The following is an 18625-nucleotide window of genomic DNA, read 5'->3' on the forward strand; positions in this document are numbered from 1 at the left end:
AGTTTCCTTCCTGGTACAGGCATAGCTTAAGCAGGATCCTAATTTGGCAGTCTCTGAAACGAGGGAGAACCAAGAAACGAGGCTCCCAGCAGGGTCTCTCACCAGCACGGGAAGAGGTTTTGGCTGTGCTGCTGGAGGGCCTGTGCACGAGCAGAGGGGAGAAACAGCTTCAGCTACTAGTCATTTCATGCAGAACAGGATGAAAAAAAGCTGGACTTCCCCCACCGGGACATCTCCTGAAACAGGAAGGTACAATATCCTTACACTGATTAATACTTACTTTCAGGCCTGGGGGGCCAGGTGAGCCAGGATTTCCGTGGGGACCTGGAGGACCCTGAAAAACACAAATAAACACAAAATAGAGTGAAAAGGAGTCAGTAAGCAGCTACGTTAGTCCTCGGAGCTGCAGAAAGCTGCAGGCTGTGGCCAGCAGCCTGCACCCCAGCAGAGAGATGGCTTTAGCAGGACCCACCTTCCACCTGGTAAAACCTGGCTGGTGGTTCCTGCCTGCCTTTACGCAAGGGGACACGTCTGTCATCCCGAGATGTGTCATGAGAACAAGATGATTTGGGCACACTGAACATTCCACAGCCAGGCACAGAAACTATCTCGGGGTCAGGGGAGTCAAAGCTCTGCAAGAAGCCCCAGAAGAAAGAGAGGGAGGGAAGCAGAAGTGTGCAGGGGTGTTAACTATTTTTTTTTTTTGGCCAAAATGGAAGAGAATAAAAGTAATTACTAAAGGGAAATTGTTCAGCTATTTGGGATGAACTCATTTCCCCTACAAGGCAACTGGACTTTTGCCTTTTGAGGCTAGAAAGAGAATGGATGACTGGACAGCAGAACAGGGGGAGCAGAAGTAAGTCCCTGTTTAAACCATTAAAATCTGTATTTTTGCATAGGTCTCACAAACGAATAACTCTTTCAGAGTATTTACCTCAGATCACAAAGAAGTATCTCCTTTTACATCATACTTTAAAAACACCCTGCATATTTTTCAAAGACTATTTAAGGAGTTATTTGGAATAAGCAGCTAAGAATAGTTTACCCCAGGATTGTATACAACACAGAAGATCTGTTAACCTTTCAGGCAGAAGTAATAACAATTCTAAGTCCTCTTGAACACGTTCCTGGGAGATGAAACAACCTGAAGATTCATTTCCAAAAGCTCCTGTTCTGCCAAAACTGTGTGCAAGCTTTACACCACCAAGACGAGCCCTTGAATGTACCCTCTAGCTCTAGTTAAGAGGAGTGAAGGCTGGGGGATAAAAAGCCGCTCAGACACTTTCTCAGGGAGCTGTAGGATTCCCAATGAGCATTTCAGCATGTGGGGCTAAAATCTTCAGGGTCTGATTTCCAAGGAAAATCACCACAGTGAAAACATGCGACTGCCATCCAAGTTCAGTGCCCTTGCTCTCTTTTGGGAGAACATCAGTGCGCTGATGTCCATTCAGTTTTCTTTTTACTGCACTATAATAGAAAATAATGGTTTTATTTAGCTATTGCATCTTGCGGTATAGACAGCTGTTGAGTGCTCATTGCTATTTCACAACACATGCTGCTCTGCTCTAAGAGGCTGAACTTTTCAAATGACATTTTTAACCCAAGTAAATGTAATGTCCCATTCTTAAATTCCTTCCAAATTTTCAGCCTGAAATTCTCCAGTAGTTTAGCCTGGTTCTCAATTTCCAATGAAATGGAAGAAACTTATTTAAAATAAAGGTGTTTGAGTATCAAATTGCCATTTGAAAATCCATTCAGCTGCTGTAACCAGAGTGACTGAGCACTGAGTAGTCTTAAATAAATTCATCTTCCCAGAAAACTGTGGCATCATCTGTTCACCTCATTGAGTGGGACACCAAAACAGAGACTTAATCTGCTGCTTAAGGTAATTCAACAAGTCTGCAGTACAGCTCAAGTCTTCCAGGTCTCAAATATGCATGAAAACGAATATCAAGCGATAGAAATCAGAACAGTAAAGTCACTATAAAAGATGAGTTCCTAAAAAGCTCTTAAGCAATAATCTAGGTAAGTTTGGAACAGCATTCGTAAATCCAGATTGCTGCTAGGTTTGAGGAAGGAATTCAGCTGAAGGTCAACTCTGAAGTCAGGCAGGTTGGCTCAAAGCCCATTTCATTGCAGTTAGTTGAAATCCATGCTCCACCGTAGCCTGGGACAGGCTTAAAACAGTGTCAGATCAGAAGGAACAGCATGCTTCGGTGTGACTCCTAGCAGAAAATGATAGTTTCCAGGAGGAAACCTAAAATATAGGAAGCTCAGCTGCTGATCAAGAACTCCGGGATAGGAGACTAATCATACCCCCAGCAAAATCTTGTTTAGGCTCTTCCAGTGCTAAAACAAAACACAGCGACAAATCATAAAAAGTCTTAACCAAAAGGAGGGAAGAAGGGAGAAGGAATGTAGTCCCAGTATCCATGAACAAAACGTGTGATTATGAAAAACACAGGCTCTTGACATAAGATGGAGCCTTTATCACCAAATTCAGTGAGACCCATAGCATGTAATCCAGGCAAGGGAAGGTCAGAGAGTCATCCTGCTCCTAAAGACCAATGTAGCCTTATCCTAGTGAGAAGAGGCCACATCCTGCTGATGAAGCAACAGTGGGAAGTCCAGTCTGGCACAAAAGAAACTGCCGTAATCACGTCTGGGGCTTGTGCAAATCACTTTAAACTGCTCTCCTAATTGTGGAGAGAAAAGGGTGTAGTCTGGCAGTAGTCCTAAAAATGGTAAAAAATAACTGATCTTGATGTGTTCCAACGTGATTAGTCCCGAATCCGTGATTACACCCACATTCTTGGCACGGGAGGAAAGATGTGGTGCGGTACAGCTAGATGGGCTGAGTAACAAAAGGTACAGGACAGTATCTGCCTCGGGAGTTGTTAGCAATACAAAATCTGAACTGGCAGGCCTTACAAATAAATCTACCAATTAATGTACCAATCTGCAAACCCCAATAGCAGTCATCATGCCCCCGAGCTCCCCACCCTTGTTTTATTAAACCCAGTCCAATGTTCATTCCTCTCCTCTTACTGCACTCAGCAGAATTACCCATCTCCAACCAGTGTTCCCACAAATAGCCCTCTTTTCATGGAGAAGCAATCTAAGAGTTAATTGCTATGTAGTTCCATAATTAATTGCTCTATTTTACTCACGCTATCCTGGACTTAATTCAATTTCCCACTCATATCTAGAAAGTGGGCTTCTCCTAAATATATTTATCACCAACACATTAGCTTTGATCCTCTTTCTACACACAAGATGGGACAATGCTGAGACCATAGAATAAAAAAAAATCCCACAGCACATGTTACTATTTGTACATGTGCCTGTTTACCCACTCGCGTTGGCTGCTTTTTAACCGCTGAAACAATTCAATCTAGCAGCAAGAAAACTCGCATCTGAAATCTTCCAAGCCTTGCACCAGAAATTCCACGGAAAAGCGCAAAGCACGGAAACCAGAACAATCCCTGAATGTGTCCTCTAAGTGACAGGGTTGGGGTGGTTTTTTTTTCCAAAGGTGACGGCGTTTGCAACGTCCCTGGAATGTCTTTTACTTGAATGATGCTATTTGAGAACTACACTGTGCCATCCAGTTCCCCTCGGTGACATGCCTGGAGATGGGACCCCGGTCACAGAAGCGCTTTTATGTGTAACGGTTCACAGTCTGCAAAAATTAACAAAAGTGGAACTGTGCACAGCTCCCCCCACCCCTCCAGCATTCACAAGGAGGGGAAAAAAATCCTCCAAACTCCTGCTAAATACAAGAAAGCTTCGGAAGAATGACCACGCATTCAAAACTCATTATGTCTTGGGGTTTCACTGTGTAAAGCAACTTTTTCTGGTCCTGACCTACAGATTCCACTCTGACCTCTGGCTTGCTGAAAAATGAGCTAAATATTTGAAGTGAAGCCAAACAAACTGTTTCTTTAAACATCTCTTTTCAGAAATTGGAAATCCTTCCTAATGGAACGGGGATACTGGGGAACCTCTACAGCTGACTAAGTTCTTGCTTGTGTTAGGAAGGAAGCCCTGCATTTTGAAGAAAAGGGAGATTTTTCGCAACGACAAATCAAATGTAACAGGAACATGATACACTGGGACCTTGCAAGCTTTCAAGCTGCTGAGGTTCACAGGAGGGTGGCAAGAGCATCCCAGACCATGAGGGAACACGTACGTATTCTCTTCGCCCATCCAGCTGGATTTCTCCTGGATTGTACGAGAGAGGTTAAATAAAACAAGCAGTTGCACCATGCCAGGCTGCTTCTTCCTTACTCTGCCTCTGTTGCATGGACATGGGTAAAACACTCCCCTTGTACCTGAGTTTGAGTGATCTATTAGAGAGGGAGATTGACTTCTAGGGGAACCTGGCCTCCTAAATTTCTTCAGTGTTTTGGAAAGTTTGATGATGGCTCTTTTTTGCTGTCCTGGGAACGAAGCCAACAACCGGACTCCTGTTCGTCCCATGGCAGCTTGCTGTCTCCTTCACGTAGGAGGGGAACAGATAACTAGCATTGACATAGCGCTTATCTGGAAGGCAGAATTTAAAACCAAGTATCAAGGCTTGCAATACTTTAATGCAGACCTGATTAAGTTGTGGGTAGTTTGCTGGTCTAACTACACCAGTGAGGACTTGAATGAGTGATGAACGTAGACGTGCTGGCCAAAGCCCCTCCTGCAGACAGCACGGGAGCGAAGGAATCGAGTCCTGGGTGAGGCAAGAATAAGCTACAATGGTGCAGAAATTATTGCTCCACCGGGAGCCCTTTGTTGACAGTTACTTGTAGAGCTTGTTAGCACGGCTCTGCGAGCAAACCCCAGCCCCGGCCACTGCCTCCCTGCTAAACCTCGATATTTTAAGAAATGCAAAGGTCATTTGCAGAAAAAAAGCGCGACAGGCATTGCTCGCACGGAACTGCTCCGCTCGGGTTGCTGTGCCACCACCCACACACACAACCCTGGAACAGCTGTCCCGTTACGTGTCCGGCAAAGCGCTTTTGCATTACATAAAGCTGGGAAAACCCTTCCTTGGTGAAACTGCCATTCTCTTCAGGGGGCACCTCAGATCTTACAGATGCTTGCCAAGGCACATGGCACATTTATCTGAGAAGAAGTGGTGTGGATGGATCTCTTGCTTATGCCTCAAATTCTTTAATGCAGACATAAAAGCTGAACACTATCCTAGCTGGGTACAGAGGGAGAGAAAACTTCCTCGTAAAGTGCACAACCATTACAGCAATATCGGTACAGGTTTCCAGAGCTCCCGAGACACTGTTATTAGCAGTCATTTCCAGTCATTGGAATTGCAACATTTTTACTCCTTTCCTGAAGTCCCTTAGGCAACAATGAGAAGAACAACCCGCTTTCCTTTGCTCTGTATCTCTGCCTTCACCGTTGCAGAGGGAGGAGAGCATTAAGCAGAGTCCCTGATGCTAAGTGATAGGGTGTAAAGTGAATTCCATGCTCCTAAAATGCAGATTGTCTTTTAAAAATTGAGAAACCATCATTTTCAAGAAGACTGCCACTATCCACTTGGTACCCTACCTCGGGTTGCACTTGACTGCTGAGATGTGTCCTGAACACAACCTCTTTCATGCCTTTCCAAAGACTGGCATTTGTCATTGCGGATGAGGTGGCCTGGCTTACGTGGAAGAGCAACATTCAGACTACGCAGGCAAGTCTAATGATAAGGAGACAGAATCATGGGATCAGCCAGCTTTTCTTACAAATTGCCATTGACCACAGTCTCACCCGCAAAGCAAAAGCTAATCAGACCTTTCATTTTATGGGGGAAGGAAAGCAAATAGAGAGAATACAGAATTCAAAGGAGTGGAAATAGTGGACTACATCAGCAAGAGAGCAACATCATAGACTTCACAGCTACAGGTCATGAGTCAAATGCTACTATTAGATTTTTAAAAGAGACAAGTACCTGTATAAGCATTAATATTGTAGAAATTACGTAAGCTACAACAAGGACAATTACACCTTGTGCCTTAGGCCACAAGCTACATTGGTGACAAAAAAAAATTCCTTCCTTCTCCCTGGCATCCAGCACTGCAAGAGTCACCTCCTCTCAGGAGCTCCAGTCTTGGGCTGGACCCTGGCGGGACACCTCCTGGGATACCCATGGGCTAGTGTACGAGCTCTGCAGCTGCTCTTTTCGAGGATCAGGATAGGCAGGGGCAGCACTCAAAAGTAACAGTGCAGCACTGCAGAGGTTAAGTGGCTCATGCACAACGAAAGCAAAAGATACAAGTATTCCCCTAAGCCTGGCTTCTTTGCAGCTCCTCTGCAACGAAATCCTTAAACCCCAAAGAACCACAAGAAAAAAACAATACTAGAAGAAACACATTGCAAAGTCAAAACAACTTAAGCACAGTGCAGTTCTGTCTCTAGCATCCAGGCCAGACGTTTACAGACTGACCCTTTTGCCCCCTCCCAAAATCAGCACAGCCTCTGCAGAGATCCGAGCCCAGCCAGGCTCAGCTGTGCTGAGCACTTCCTAACTGGGAACTCTTTCCTGGGCCAATTCTCAGCACCTCTGGCAAGGACCAAACTCAGAAATCCACTGTTGCTTATTGTTTTTCAGAGATATGTCTTAAACGTAGGATGGAGCATGCCACAGCTGGAAAGTAACACCAAGTCATGACACCATTTCCATAATGCTTTTTTTTTTTTTCCCCCAGAAAAACTCAGGTTTTGGTAGGTAGTGGGATTTGGATGAAATTTGGTCACTCACACAGCAGGCAGGGGATACAGCTGGGGTCTCCAGAGATGGAGTCTCGTTCACACCCCACAGGGTTGCAAGAAGCAACACCAAACACCTCTCCTGAGTAAGGAGCTGGGCTAAGAACAGACTTCCAGCCTTAACGCTAGGAACTGCAAACTCCAGGCAGGTGGCTGATGTGGTTACTGCTCAGGCATTTGTAAACAGAAAACATCAGGGCTGGAGAACAGACCTCATGTGGCACAGATCGTCCTGTCTATAAAACAGTGAGCTCGGTGTTATCTAATGTGTGACACTCATAGCCCAAATCAGCATTCAGGTCTGTTGGTATCCATGCCCAGGCCACAGCAGGTCCTGCAGACCTTTTGTTTTTCATTGTTACAGAAAGGAGATGTGTTTATCTTTACTGGTTACTGCAAAATCTCACAGGACTGTAACAAGTGTCCTCAGGGAATGCACAGCCTTGGAGCGCTCAGCCTCTTGGTTGTTCTTTAAAGACGTTACATGAGGCTGAGTTTTAGCCAAGTATGTGTGAGGAAATCTCCATCTGCTGCCAGGCCAGGATGCTGCCTGGATCACGCATCCAACTATTCCTTTCTTCCAGCCTCAGACACTCGCATCTTTCGATTCCCGACCCGCACCAGTTCAGTGCTCAGGAAATGGACTCTGTAACCGTACCTTGTGGGACAGCACCGTGCTGCTGTGAAAACGGTGCCAACAGTTAACTGCATCCAGGTCAGGCATGTTGCCCAGCTTTGGGAGACTAACTCTGCAGCTGGGCCAACGCAGAAAGCTTTTCTGACAGCTTGCTGCAGCACTCGGCACCAGATGCCTCCTCAGCACAGCACTCGATGTTCAAAGATCTGCATCGGAATTTAATGCGGGGAGGAAGAAACTGAGGGATTTACAACAGGTCTTGTAGAATAGCTAAGATATTTTGCATTAGATCTTGAAAAGAAGTCAGAGAACTGGCCTCAGTCTGGGGAGCACAAAAGCTCATCTTTGCGTGTTGAGTCCTTGGTCCTAGACGATGTTCCCCCCCAGTAAAAGGCACAACGAGAGTGAAGGTCCTCAATGCAGTTTGGAAAACCAGGGAGAGTGAAGGACAGAACAAAAAAAGCAGTCAAAGCTAATATTCAGTGCTAAGGCTTTCAAGAAAGAGTGGACACTGGAAACAAAATGAGACAGATAGAGGTCATTCTTCTGACAGCCATTTGGAAATGTTCATCTCCAGCCTTTGCTGGTGCCAAAACTTAGCTCGAGGAGGCTGCAAATCACCAGCGTGGCCTCCTGAAAACCTCTAGCAGGGAACGAGAGAAAGAAGGAAGGCCAGACCTCAACAGTGGGGCTTGAAGCAATCATTACTCAGCCACAGGAACATACAACAGCCCTTGGAACAGTAGGACAGGCAGGTGCAAGTACAAACGGATAGAAATTTTTAAACTCCTTACTCGGGAACCTCTCTTGCCAGGGGGTCCTGGTAAGCCGGGCAGACCTGGTGGACCCTAGAAAGATAAAAATAAGAATTAATGATGGTTCTGCAACAGAATGGTGCTTCTGGTGGTGTTTCAGAGAGACCCATAATAGAACCATTTGGAGAAGACCTGGGCACAAGGGCTAGGTATAACACCACAGCCAGAATTTCCCTTCACCTTATCACTACAAAGGGATAAAAAACCCACGCACAATAACATCTGCAGAAGCGTGTATTTCCATGGACTAGAGACAGAGCGCTCACATCTTTCTGCTTTGGACCACATTCCTGTGATCACAGCTGTGTTTCACACTTCCACTTTCCTGGACCTCTGCTGTAACACAGCGGTGACACAACTGTGTCTCAGCTTTGAAGCTTCCTGCTCTGTGCTAGCACACAAAAGAATTGATGTGTTAGCACCCTGGGGAGGGAAGAACATTGTGTGTTGTAACATATATCAGCTGAGGATGTGCAGTTTTTGGTATTGTAGGTTCCTACCTGCAATGAGTTGCAACATAATTGCATCCCAGCACTTCACATTTTAAAGTGGCGTGCTATAAAATATGATAAAATTGGCGTCAATGCTGGCAGTTTTTAAATATGGCTCTGTAGTACAGGAAAGGTCAATGCATACACGTTGGAGTAACGGGAGTTCTTGGAAGAAGGTGAGAACAAAGTGAAGATATCAAGTGCCCAGCTGTGCACTGATCTGAAACAGATCAGGAGAAAAAAACCAATGAGGCTTGAACTCCCTTGAATATATTCCCTTATTTATTCATTTTTTTCAGTCGACCGGAGAATTCAGATTTCCGGAGAGCCATTTGCAACTCCCAGTAACTCCTCAAAACTTCTTTTCCCCCAAGCCAAACATGTCTAACAAGAATAGCTGTTAATTAAATGTCTCCCAAAGGATTTACATTCTAGTAGCTTGTTACAAAAGACCAGTTTTCATTGCATCCAGTGGGGAGAGAGATCCAGAGCAGCAGACAGAAGGATGCTTGGAAGGCAGCCTGAGCTCTCCAACCGCACGGTGGCCAGGAGAGCAGGTCCCAGGAGCAAAACCCTGCAGAGACAATGGGTGCACGGCGTGGAGCAGGTAAAGCAAGAGCCCCGTGGCTGCACCCTGGCACCAGTGTGGCCTCGCTCGCTTCCCAGAGGGTCATCTCTGCAGGACCTCAGTGCCCCAAGCTGACCCTGCTGCAGCTGAAGGATCGCCAGGCAGAGCAGCTCGGGCTCTACAGGGTAGCACTGGCCTTGAGGAAGATCTCCAATGCAGTTTTCAGGAGTCATCAAGCCCACGGTGTGGTTACAAACCACCTCCACCCCAGAGATCCTTACTCTAAATCTCATGTGCAGGATAAGACTTTGAGCAGAAAAAACTTGCCTGAACCATATAGGTAACTGGTGAACACACTTGCCTAGTATTACCAGCCTTCCTAAACATAAGCAGCAAATTAATTTGTATAAAAGTGAATTTTTAAAAAAAGACATCCAGCCAAACTTGGTACAGTAGGAAAAAAAAAATCTGGGGAGGAGTTAGCAAAGCCCAGGGTGGGTGTCTCCATTGTCAGGATGTCAAATTAATCATAACTTTTTTTCCCCCACTGCAGTTAGTTCTATCTGTAGTAAAGATGACAAGAAAAGGAACGTTTTAAAAGGTTTAAGAGCCTACACAGCACAGTTAATGCCCCATGCCGGGACATACAGGCGTGGACTTCTACCACCAAATCACTCACTGCTGCTTGTCCTGGAGATTTCCAGTCTCTATAGCCTGAGACACTTCATCTGACCCCTTTACAAGTTACTTATTGCTGGATGACACGATATTACTGGCCCTTGTACTAACAACCTTCACTGATACAGCTGACCCTCACTTTAGCAATGTACACAGCATTTTAACCTGCCATTGTGCCAGCTCAGGACCCCGTGCATAATGCAATTATACAGCTGTGCAAATAGACACATGATTGTACGGTTTTTTAAGCCTCATGTATAATTGTGCTCCAGAATCCAAGGTTTTATTAAAAAAAAATCCCCTTGCCCTTTCAGTTGGGAAGCTAACCAACCAAACATGAATCCAATGCAACTGATGCAGCGACTGTTAAAGGAGTTTATCAAAGATTAATTCAAATCTGTAACCTCTTTTTCATCAAAACCCACCCCCATTTACCCCTAGAAAGTAAAGTAAAATAGAAGATGCAACTGAGAAATATATTCCCTGAGTATTAGAACTGAGGTGACCTTTTCCACCTTCCTGCTAACAGCAGCTGGGATTGTACATGGTCACTTGAGTAAAAACCTTCTGCGATAATATGGGCTGTTCCGACTAAATTGAAGCTAACCAAAGGAAGGAAAGAGTTAATACCTGCACTAGAGTGGGAATGCAGAGTTAAGGGAAATGCATCTAGCTGGAAGAACACAGACAGAGCAGTACTTAATTCAGGATTTCCTATCACTTTGCTTTGGCTTAATTTGCCTTTCCTTCAGCCTTTTCTTCTTTACTCTCATATAGAGTAAAAAAAAAAACGTGACTGTGGGATGAGTGGCTAAAAGGTGCCCGTCGCTACGGCAACTGTATAAGGCAAGACTGTGACCACATATAAATAAGAAGCAAGTCAAGGAGGAAGAGGTTAAGGTAGCTGGATGAGCAACAAGTGTGAAACATGACACACTGAGAGACCATCTTCTAGCTTCTCACGTGGTTCCTGTGGAATGGATGGGACACGTACTGTGCCTTCCTCGAAACTCATTTCTGCTCTGCCCTGTGCCCTGTGCACACGTCTCTCTATCGGCTGGCTCAAGTTCTCGACTCAGAAGCCCACAGAGAACAACTGGCTTTGCCTGGGGAGAGCAACACTGAAATACACACCACGAAAAATGCACATCCATGGAGTCTGCCAGAGAAGAATAAGACTGGATCAGGTCCCAGCTACTTACGGATGCTGGATGCAGTCCCACTTAAAGCATAAGGCTCCAAGACATGGAGTAAGAGATGTCTATCAACGAGCCACCACGCAGCAAGCTGCTGGAGTCCACCGAGAGGTAATGCCCCTGCAGACCCTGCACCCACCACAGACATCTCCACCCTCACCTCTAACATGGGGAAAAGTTAAACTGATCACACAGAGCTTGTGTGGACCTTCCTGTTGTACCCTCCAGAGCACCCCTAGAGAATTCCATAGGGAGCACTGGGAAGTGCTCCAAGAGGCAGGAAGGTTGCCTTTTCCTGGCAGCTGGAGCAAGGTGTCACCCCTCTGCTCCTGCCCTCCCAGTGCATGGACGCCCCACAGGGTCGGCAGAGCTGACAGCCTCCCGCAGCGAGCTACCGTTCTCAGCGCCCTGGCTTCTCGCCTACTGCCTTCTGCAAACCGACGGCGGAGAACACACACCCTGTTATCACACAAAGCAAAATCAGACATCAAGGAGAAACACGGCAGAAGCAGACGTGCTCTCTCTTCTCAAGCCAAACAGCTGAATTGTTAACCCGCCCGAACAGTTCTGTGAAGCAGCTAATGGCAGCCACGTAAAAGTTTAACCCTTCTCAGTTTCCCATGGTAGCATTAGCAACGATGACTGATCCTACCAAATGAGTATAGGATCTATTCTAAGCTACTGCTGGGAAACTTTCTGGTGCAAAAGGGACTTTTTTTTTTTCCCCTTAGCTTTTTGAGCTTCAAATTGCAAATGAAAGATTAAGCTAAGTTGTCTGAAAGGGAAATACATCAGGCCCTGAGGCCAACAGAAATCTCCCCATTTCCTCCTGCCGCCAAGATCAGCCAGTTTCTACCTCTGCCTCTCCCACATCGTGACCTTCCTTGCACAGCTTCCTCTGCCCGCAGCAATGCTGCTGGGACCGAGGTGCCTTCAGATCTCCAAACCCGAGCAAGGCTGAACCTGTTCTGAGAGGGCTTGAAGGAAAGCATAATCGGTACAGGTGATTTGGGAAATGACTCGCTTCCTTTTGCGAGACAGCAAAGTATTCTGTAATCGTTTCCCCAGGGGCAAGTACTCAGCGCAGCAGCAAATAGCTGACGATCACCCAGGACACAATTCAGCTCATATTCCAGTACGCACTGACACATCTATACTTCAGGGTTTCTCTGATGTACTTCTGCCTCCTCTGCTCTGTACCCCTGCACGGGGTTCTCCTTTATCCCAGAAAAGGCTGCATTTCAGAGGTGGGCATCCTGCACCGTGCAAAACACCGCAAGGACCGAAGACGGAACATTCTTGCTCAGATGCTAATATATGTGGTAAAACACTAACTTCAAAAGGAGTTCAGAAAACTCATTAAAAGCTTCTTTCTGCTTTGGCAGAGCAGTGCTGAGCAGTGACCTTACCCTTGCAGAGGTAGAACCTGCCTTGCTTTCTCCCCAGAGGAACACAAGGCATATTTCACACGCACGGCCCCTGCAACAAATCTACTGTTTAGCCTTGTATGTCTGGAAAGCACAAGCACAGAGGGGCTGAACGGCTACAGGGGCAGCAGGAGAATAAAGAATTCCCTGCTCAGAAGAACAGGAGAAGACCTCATCTTGAGAAGACATGCTAGCCTCGCTTCACCCCAGCGTCCTTGCCAGGCAGTGTGCAGAGAGGGAGGCAGGATCTAAACTAAAACTCAGCTTGAAATACTGCCTAAAATAAATTTGCAATTGTTTTTTGGGAAAAAAAAAAAAACAAACCCCAGCGCTTTGGTTACTTTCTTCTCCAAGGCAGGCTTATCGTATTAAATTTGGACACATTTGGGTTTCAACCAGTTTAAAAAGAAAAAGCCCTCATAATTCTGGCAGGAACAGAGATGTTGGTGGAAAGCCAGTCCTGTAATATGATTTCCGCAATAGACACAGATGTTTATTCTGGGTCTGTACAACACCTATCACAGAAAAGTCCTTGTCCACAACTGGATTCTTAAGAGAGGGGCAGCACAATACATAACAAAAAATTAGTATTCCAAGCTTGATGAAAGCAGCTTTTCTATGGAGACATTTCAGGAACAATCTCTCCACGAAGCAGTTCAGACTCTTGAGCGATCTCAGATCTTGGAAAGAAGTCTGAAGGGGGTGTGAAGGAATAGAGGGATCCCATACTCTATCACTTGCTCTCTGTTTTTAAAGATTTATAAAAATACCTGCGTATATTTATACATTCTTTGCAGCACATTTATCTCAATCACGCTTACAACTACTGCTCTTCAAAATGAACTTTAAGCAAATAGTGCTCTCTGATGCTTAGTCATTTGCCTGCAAATAGACTTCCCTTTGGGGACAGCTCTGGTTAAATTAGCAGAAAAATTATGATCCAACTGTGTGAGTGAGGCTAAAACATTTCCCATGTGTTACACAAAGCGCGTGATTATTTTTTTTCTTATTAATGTGACTCATTCATTAAGAGACATTCAAACACATTGTGTGTTCCTTAATTTATCATAGACTGTCAGCTTGAGGAGCCTTTTCTGGTACAAGAAAGACTGGAAACAGGCACTTCATATTTTATCAGTGTTCCAAATCACCTCTCTCTCTCCCCTACCCACTGATTGAATTGGCAAGGATCAGCCTCTTTGTGAAAGGAGCCGGGCTCCAAGACAAACCGCTCGTGCGGAAGATGGCAGCTGGAGCAGTCTAGACTCCGAAACACATCTGCCTTCGGAGGAGGGCTGCCTGCCAGCGCACCGCCACACCTCTGCCCCAGCCGCCCGCCAGCAGGGTTCAAAACCTGGTCGTGGGGACATGGGGGCTGCCAGAGCCCCTGCCCAGGGGGACCCCTCAGGCTCTGATACTCAGGAGTCGTTTGAAACCCCCTCCTCGCTCCTCCTGCGTTACTCAGTGCTTCCACATCCATCTTAGTGAACTCAGCCCGCTCAGCATCCCCTGGGGTTCTCTCGCTCTAAAAATAACTCACAGGTGATTGTTCAAAGAGTCAATACGGTGGGGTTTTTTGTTTGTAGGGGCCAAAGAGGTATGGAAAGGTCCAACCCGTGGTACACTGTGGACAACTCAGCTAGACCCAAGGGCAAGGGATTTGTTGCAGCTTTCCCACGCAACAGGAGGCGTGCACATCCCAGTGGCAGTGCCGATGCGCAGGGGGAGAGGGCTAAGGGTCTCTAAATCATAGAATCCTAGAATGGCCTGGGCTGGAAGGGACCTTAGAGATCATCCAGTCCAACCTCCCTGTCATGGGCAGGGACGCCTCTCAACTAGATCATGATACTGAAGGCTCTGTCCAACTTGGCCTTGAACACCTCCAGGGAGGGGGCAGCCACAGCGTCTCTGGGCAATTTATTCCAGAGTCTTGCCACCCTCGTACTGAAGAATTTCTTCCTAAGGTCCAATCTAAATCTATCCTCCTTCAACTTAAACCCATTTCCCCTTGTCCTATCAGTGGACACTCTTGTAAAAAGTCCCTCCCCAGCCTTCCTGCAGGTTCCCTTCAGGTATTGGAAGGCAGCTGTTAGGTCCCCCCAAAGTCTTCTCTTTTCAAGACTGAACAATCCCAGCTCCCACAGCCTGTCCTCGTAGCAGAGGTGCTCCAGCCCCTGGATCATCCTTGTGGCCTCCTGTGAACACGCTCCAACAGATCCACATCCCTCTTATGGTGGGGATCCCCCCTCAAAGCTGCTGCTGGTATAGACAAGCAAATGATACTCCATCCACCAAAATATTCCAACATCTATCACATCACAGCCTCACAAGGGTTTGAAAGCTTGATGTGCTGGCAACAAAATGCTATTTTTCAATACGTGTTTTTCTTTTTGTGGGTGTCCAAGCTAGTCACAGCTGTGTGCCGGGGTCACACCGCTCTACAAGCTGAGCAAAGGCTGGCTTGGCCCCACGTGGGGACGGGAGACCTTGTGAGAAGCCCAGCAGAGGTGCTGTGGGAGCCGCAGGGATGATTCAGAGGGACGTCTGCCAGCTGCTGAGTCAGGGCTGCGGTACTGACTTAGCATCATGTTCGGGTGTTCTTTCTGCTCCTCCCTTTCCATCCCCCAAGAAATTTAGAGCAGAGATCCCAAATGCTTGTGGTTATTAATAGTTCCCAAGAAATTTTTCTTTTTTAAGAATGTATCTTCCTCCCTCCTCTCACCGCCCAGCAAACCCAACATTCCTGATGAATTAATGCTCTGCCATTAGCTGCTGCATGTGGGACGCAGCGTCTCCATTTTCCGTCGCGCAGCACCACGGTGGTCTTTTCCAGGCAGATTACTCTATGAAGGATGCTGCCTTCTATTGCCAGGTAAGCAGACCCTTTTAGCAACTCCTCTAAACCACCTCTAGCACCTCCCTCAACTGTGGAGAAGGGGCCCTTCTGCACAGCTACAATTTTACCAGTTACTTTGGTAGCATTCACCAGGATTGCACAGAGATCACAGTGCCTGAGTCATCACTGCCTCACACTGCGGCTGTCATTCACATCCTGATTTTGGGATGATCAGGGTGAAAGATAGTCCTTTCCGAGTGCCTCTGCCCCATAAATCATTGCCCAGGTGGCCCCAATCCTTGCTGAGAAGGCGGAAGCTTCCCATAGTCGCCTCTCTGCCCAGAGGGACAGTCTTCGCAAAGAGTCCTTGCATGAGGCAACGCAAATCGTCAAACTAATTAATCATCCTTCCACCCGTGTGTGTCAGCCTCTGTGAATGATGTTCCCAGCCCATAACCTGCCCTGTGTCCAGGGAAAGTGCCAGGCTGCGATATCACGCAGCAGAGCAGGAAGGGCTGCACTGACCTCATCGCAACCATCTGCCCAACATCACGAGGACAGCGCCAGGTAATTACTCAAGCACAGAGCATTTATCAGCACTTGTTCTGAAACACGCTCGTCTGGCCATAGAAGCGCTACATTAATTTCTCAACGTGTCATCCCCATTCCGGTCTTTTCTCTCCTCTTTCTCTTCCCACGTCAGAGACATCCAACAAAGTATGGTAGAGAGATCTCCGAGTGAGTCACAGGAGCTATCGAGCCCTGCACGGCAGTCAGCTCCAGCCAAGCCATAACCTTTCCCTCCCCAAGTGCTGACTGTTTCCAGCAGTCAAAGAGGATAAGGCCAGACAGAGCCTCAAAATGTTCTCCTTTCCCTCAATTCAGTTGTTCTCAGACAGGATGGAAAATCCTGCCATCTCTTCTCTCAGCCCTCCACAGCCTGAATCTGTTTCTTTGCTATGATTCACAAGCTGAGAGGGATTTTCCACTCCAGTTCGATCATAAGCTCTTCACCTCGCAGGGGGAAACTGAGGGCTTGGAACTCGGTCACCCTCATGACACTTGCAGGGCGAGAAGGTGCAGAAGGTCAGGGTTTCACCGGGCTCAGAGCAGGACGCACAGATTTATCCCTTACAGGTCAGCAGCTTTTGAACAGAAGCTCACAACTGCTGAATTTCTCCTCACGCCTGACGCGACTCTCCACAGAACCCAGAAGACTACCCCAAAATAAAATCACTGAACATCACTCTGCCTACTCATAGATTTAGCAAAACTTCTCCAGATACAAAGACGGCATCAGGGATGTGACATGGAAAGCCAAGTGGAGCACAGGGCTGCCTGCTCCTCCTGCCCCTACCACGGGCAGCATCTTCACCTCTCCTGGAGATGGGAACCTTGGAACAAAACACCCCGCCCTCAGGGACTCACCACCCTGACTGCAAGGAGAGAAATCACCACCCTGGTTGAAATGGGACAGGCAGGCAATGCAAACCTCAGGGGTAAGCACCCACCGAGGGCTTAGTGCAGCACGACCATCTCACTTTAGGTGTTACTTGCAACAATGAGCAGCACATCTGCAGACACAAGTGCTGTTGTGTTTCTTCAGCCAGTCTCAATATTTCCATTGTAAACCCTTCTTTCACTATTTTAAGAAGTCAGCTGTAAAAATTTGCTCTGGGCTGGAACTTGGCAGCCAAAGACTCCGTCTGGGAGAAACTTATTTCACATGTACAATCCCTCTCTCGTACATACAATATAGCGAAAGGCTTGGGTTGAAACACCAAATCCTCCTAAAAGTTGGCCAGTTTAAAGATTCTGTTTGCATTCCTATCAAAAGGAAGAAAAAGAAATAACAAATTGAAGAATAATTTTTTTTTTTTAAAAAAAATGCTAGCAGATAATTACTGTGGCCTGACTGCTTTTAGCATTACAAAATGTGAGTATACCTTCACGACAGCCAAGATATACACCCTGAGAGTGGTTATTGTGTGTGGAATGCAGTAGTTAAATTTATAAAGGAAACTCTTTGCACATTATAAATGTGGGCTACGAGAAATAAAAAAATAATTAACTTACACCATAAAAATAAAGGAGAGTTCATTTAAAAAAAATAATTGCTGAAGCCATCTCTGTATTTGCATTTCCTGAAACAGGACACTTTTCTGGAAAAGTAAATTTCAGGTACAAAACAAATTCATAACCAGTGTTAAGAAATAGTTAATTTGTGTCATGCTTTTGAGGCACCTGGGTTTTCTTTGGAAGGTTCTGCCCTCCTGGCCTTGAGAAAACACAGGGAGGAAGAACAGAGCCCCAACCTGGCCACTAAAATTTTAACCAGTGACTTGTAGGAAGGAATCACAGAATGTCAGGGGTTGGAAGGGACCTCGAAAGATCATCTAGTCCAGCCCCCTGGCAGAGCAGGATCACCTACAGTAGATCGCACAAGTACTCATCCAGGTTGGTTTTGAATGTCTCCAAAGAAGGAGAAGGTGGGATTTTTCTCTTATTTTCTTGTTTTTGTTTTCTCAAGCCTAACATTAAGCAGCAACTTTATTCACAGAGCGGTGAGATAAAAGCTAAAACCATCACCATCAGAAACGTAACAGTGCTTGGCTGCTATTGCGAGCTGCCACGCTGTGTTACAGAAACCCTCGTAGGTTTTGGTCTGCTAACTGTTTAGCCGAGCTGTGGCTGGGAAAAGGCGACATTAAGAGCATGAACTTACCTGAGGTCCCCTCTCTCCTTTCACTCCTGGATATCCCAGTAAAAACGGAAACGGAGTGGGGCCGAGGGGGTCAAAGATCTGGTAGCCATCAGTGGCGGCTGGCGTGGTGAGGTTGAAGGCCTGTGCCCTGGCTCTGGAGCCGGGCTGGGCAGCCCCCCGGGGCGGTTTGGTGAACACCAGAGGGACAACGCTAGGATCCGCTTTCCTGGTGGGGGACGGCAGGTGCTTCTTTGGAACAGGCCCATTGCTTGGGGTTGGTGGGGTTTGCTTTAGGGTGACAAAGTGGACATTGCTGGTTGTGTTATCGGTCATCCTCCTCGCCGGCTTTACCGTATTGGGTGCTACAGAGGGCTCAAGGGTGGGTTTTTGGTGGGTCTTCTTTTTGGTCTCTTGCTTGGACTCCTTCCTGCTGGCCGTGGCGGGGCTCTGGCTTGTTGACAGGGCCTTTTTGGCAGTGGGAAGGGGAGTTTTCTCCATGCGCGTGCTG

At 46.7% G+C, this 18625-nt stretch overlaps 1 protein-coding gene across 1 annotated transcript in view; it reads right to left on the reverse strand.

Moving 5' to 3' along the window:
• Positions 1 to 18615, reverse strand: part of LOC104280266 (collagen alpha-1(XXVII) chain-like) — a 37486-nt gene extending 18871 nt beyond the window's left edge. The window contains exons 1-3 of the mRNA XM_009877855.1: positions 18139 to 18615; positions 8197 to 8250; positions 281 to 334 (exon numbers count right to left, since the gene is read on the reverse strand). Of these exons, the coding sequence (XP_009876157.1) occupies positions 281 to 334; positions 8197 to 8250; positions 18139 to 18615 (585 nt within the window). The remainder of the gene's footprint in view (positions 1 to 280; positions 335 to 8196; positions 8251 to 18138) is intronic.
• Between the last annotated feature and the right edge of the window lie 10 nt (positions 18616 to 18625).

Source organism: Apaloderma vittatum, unplaced genomic scaffold (assembly GCF_000703405.1).
Source record: "Apaloderma vittatum isolate BGI_N311 unplaced genomic scaffold, ASM70340v1 scaffold16250, whole genome shotgun sequence".
NCBI lineage: Eukaryota > Metazoa > Chordata > Aves > Trogoniformes > Trogonidae > Apaloderma > Apaloderma vittatum.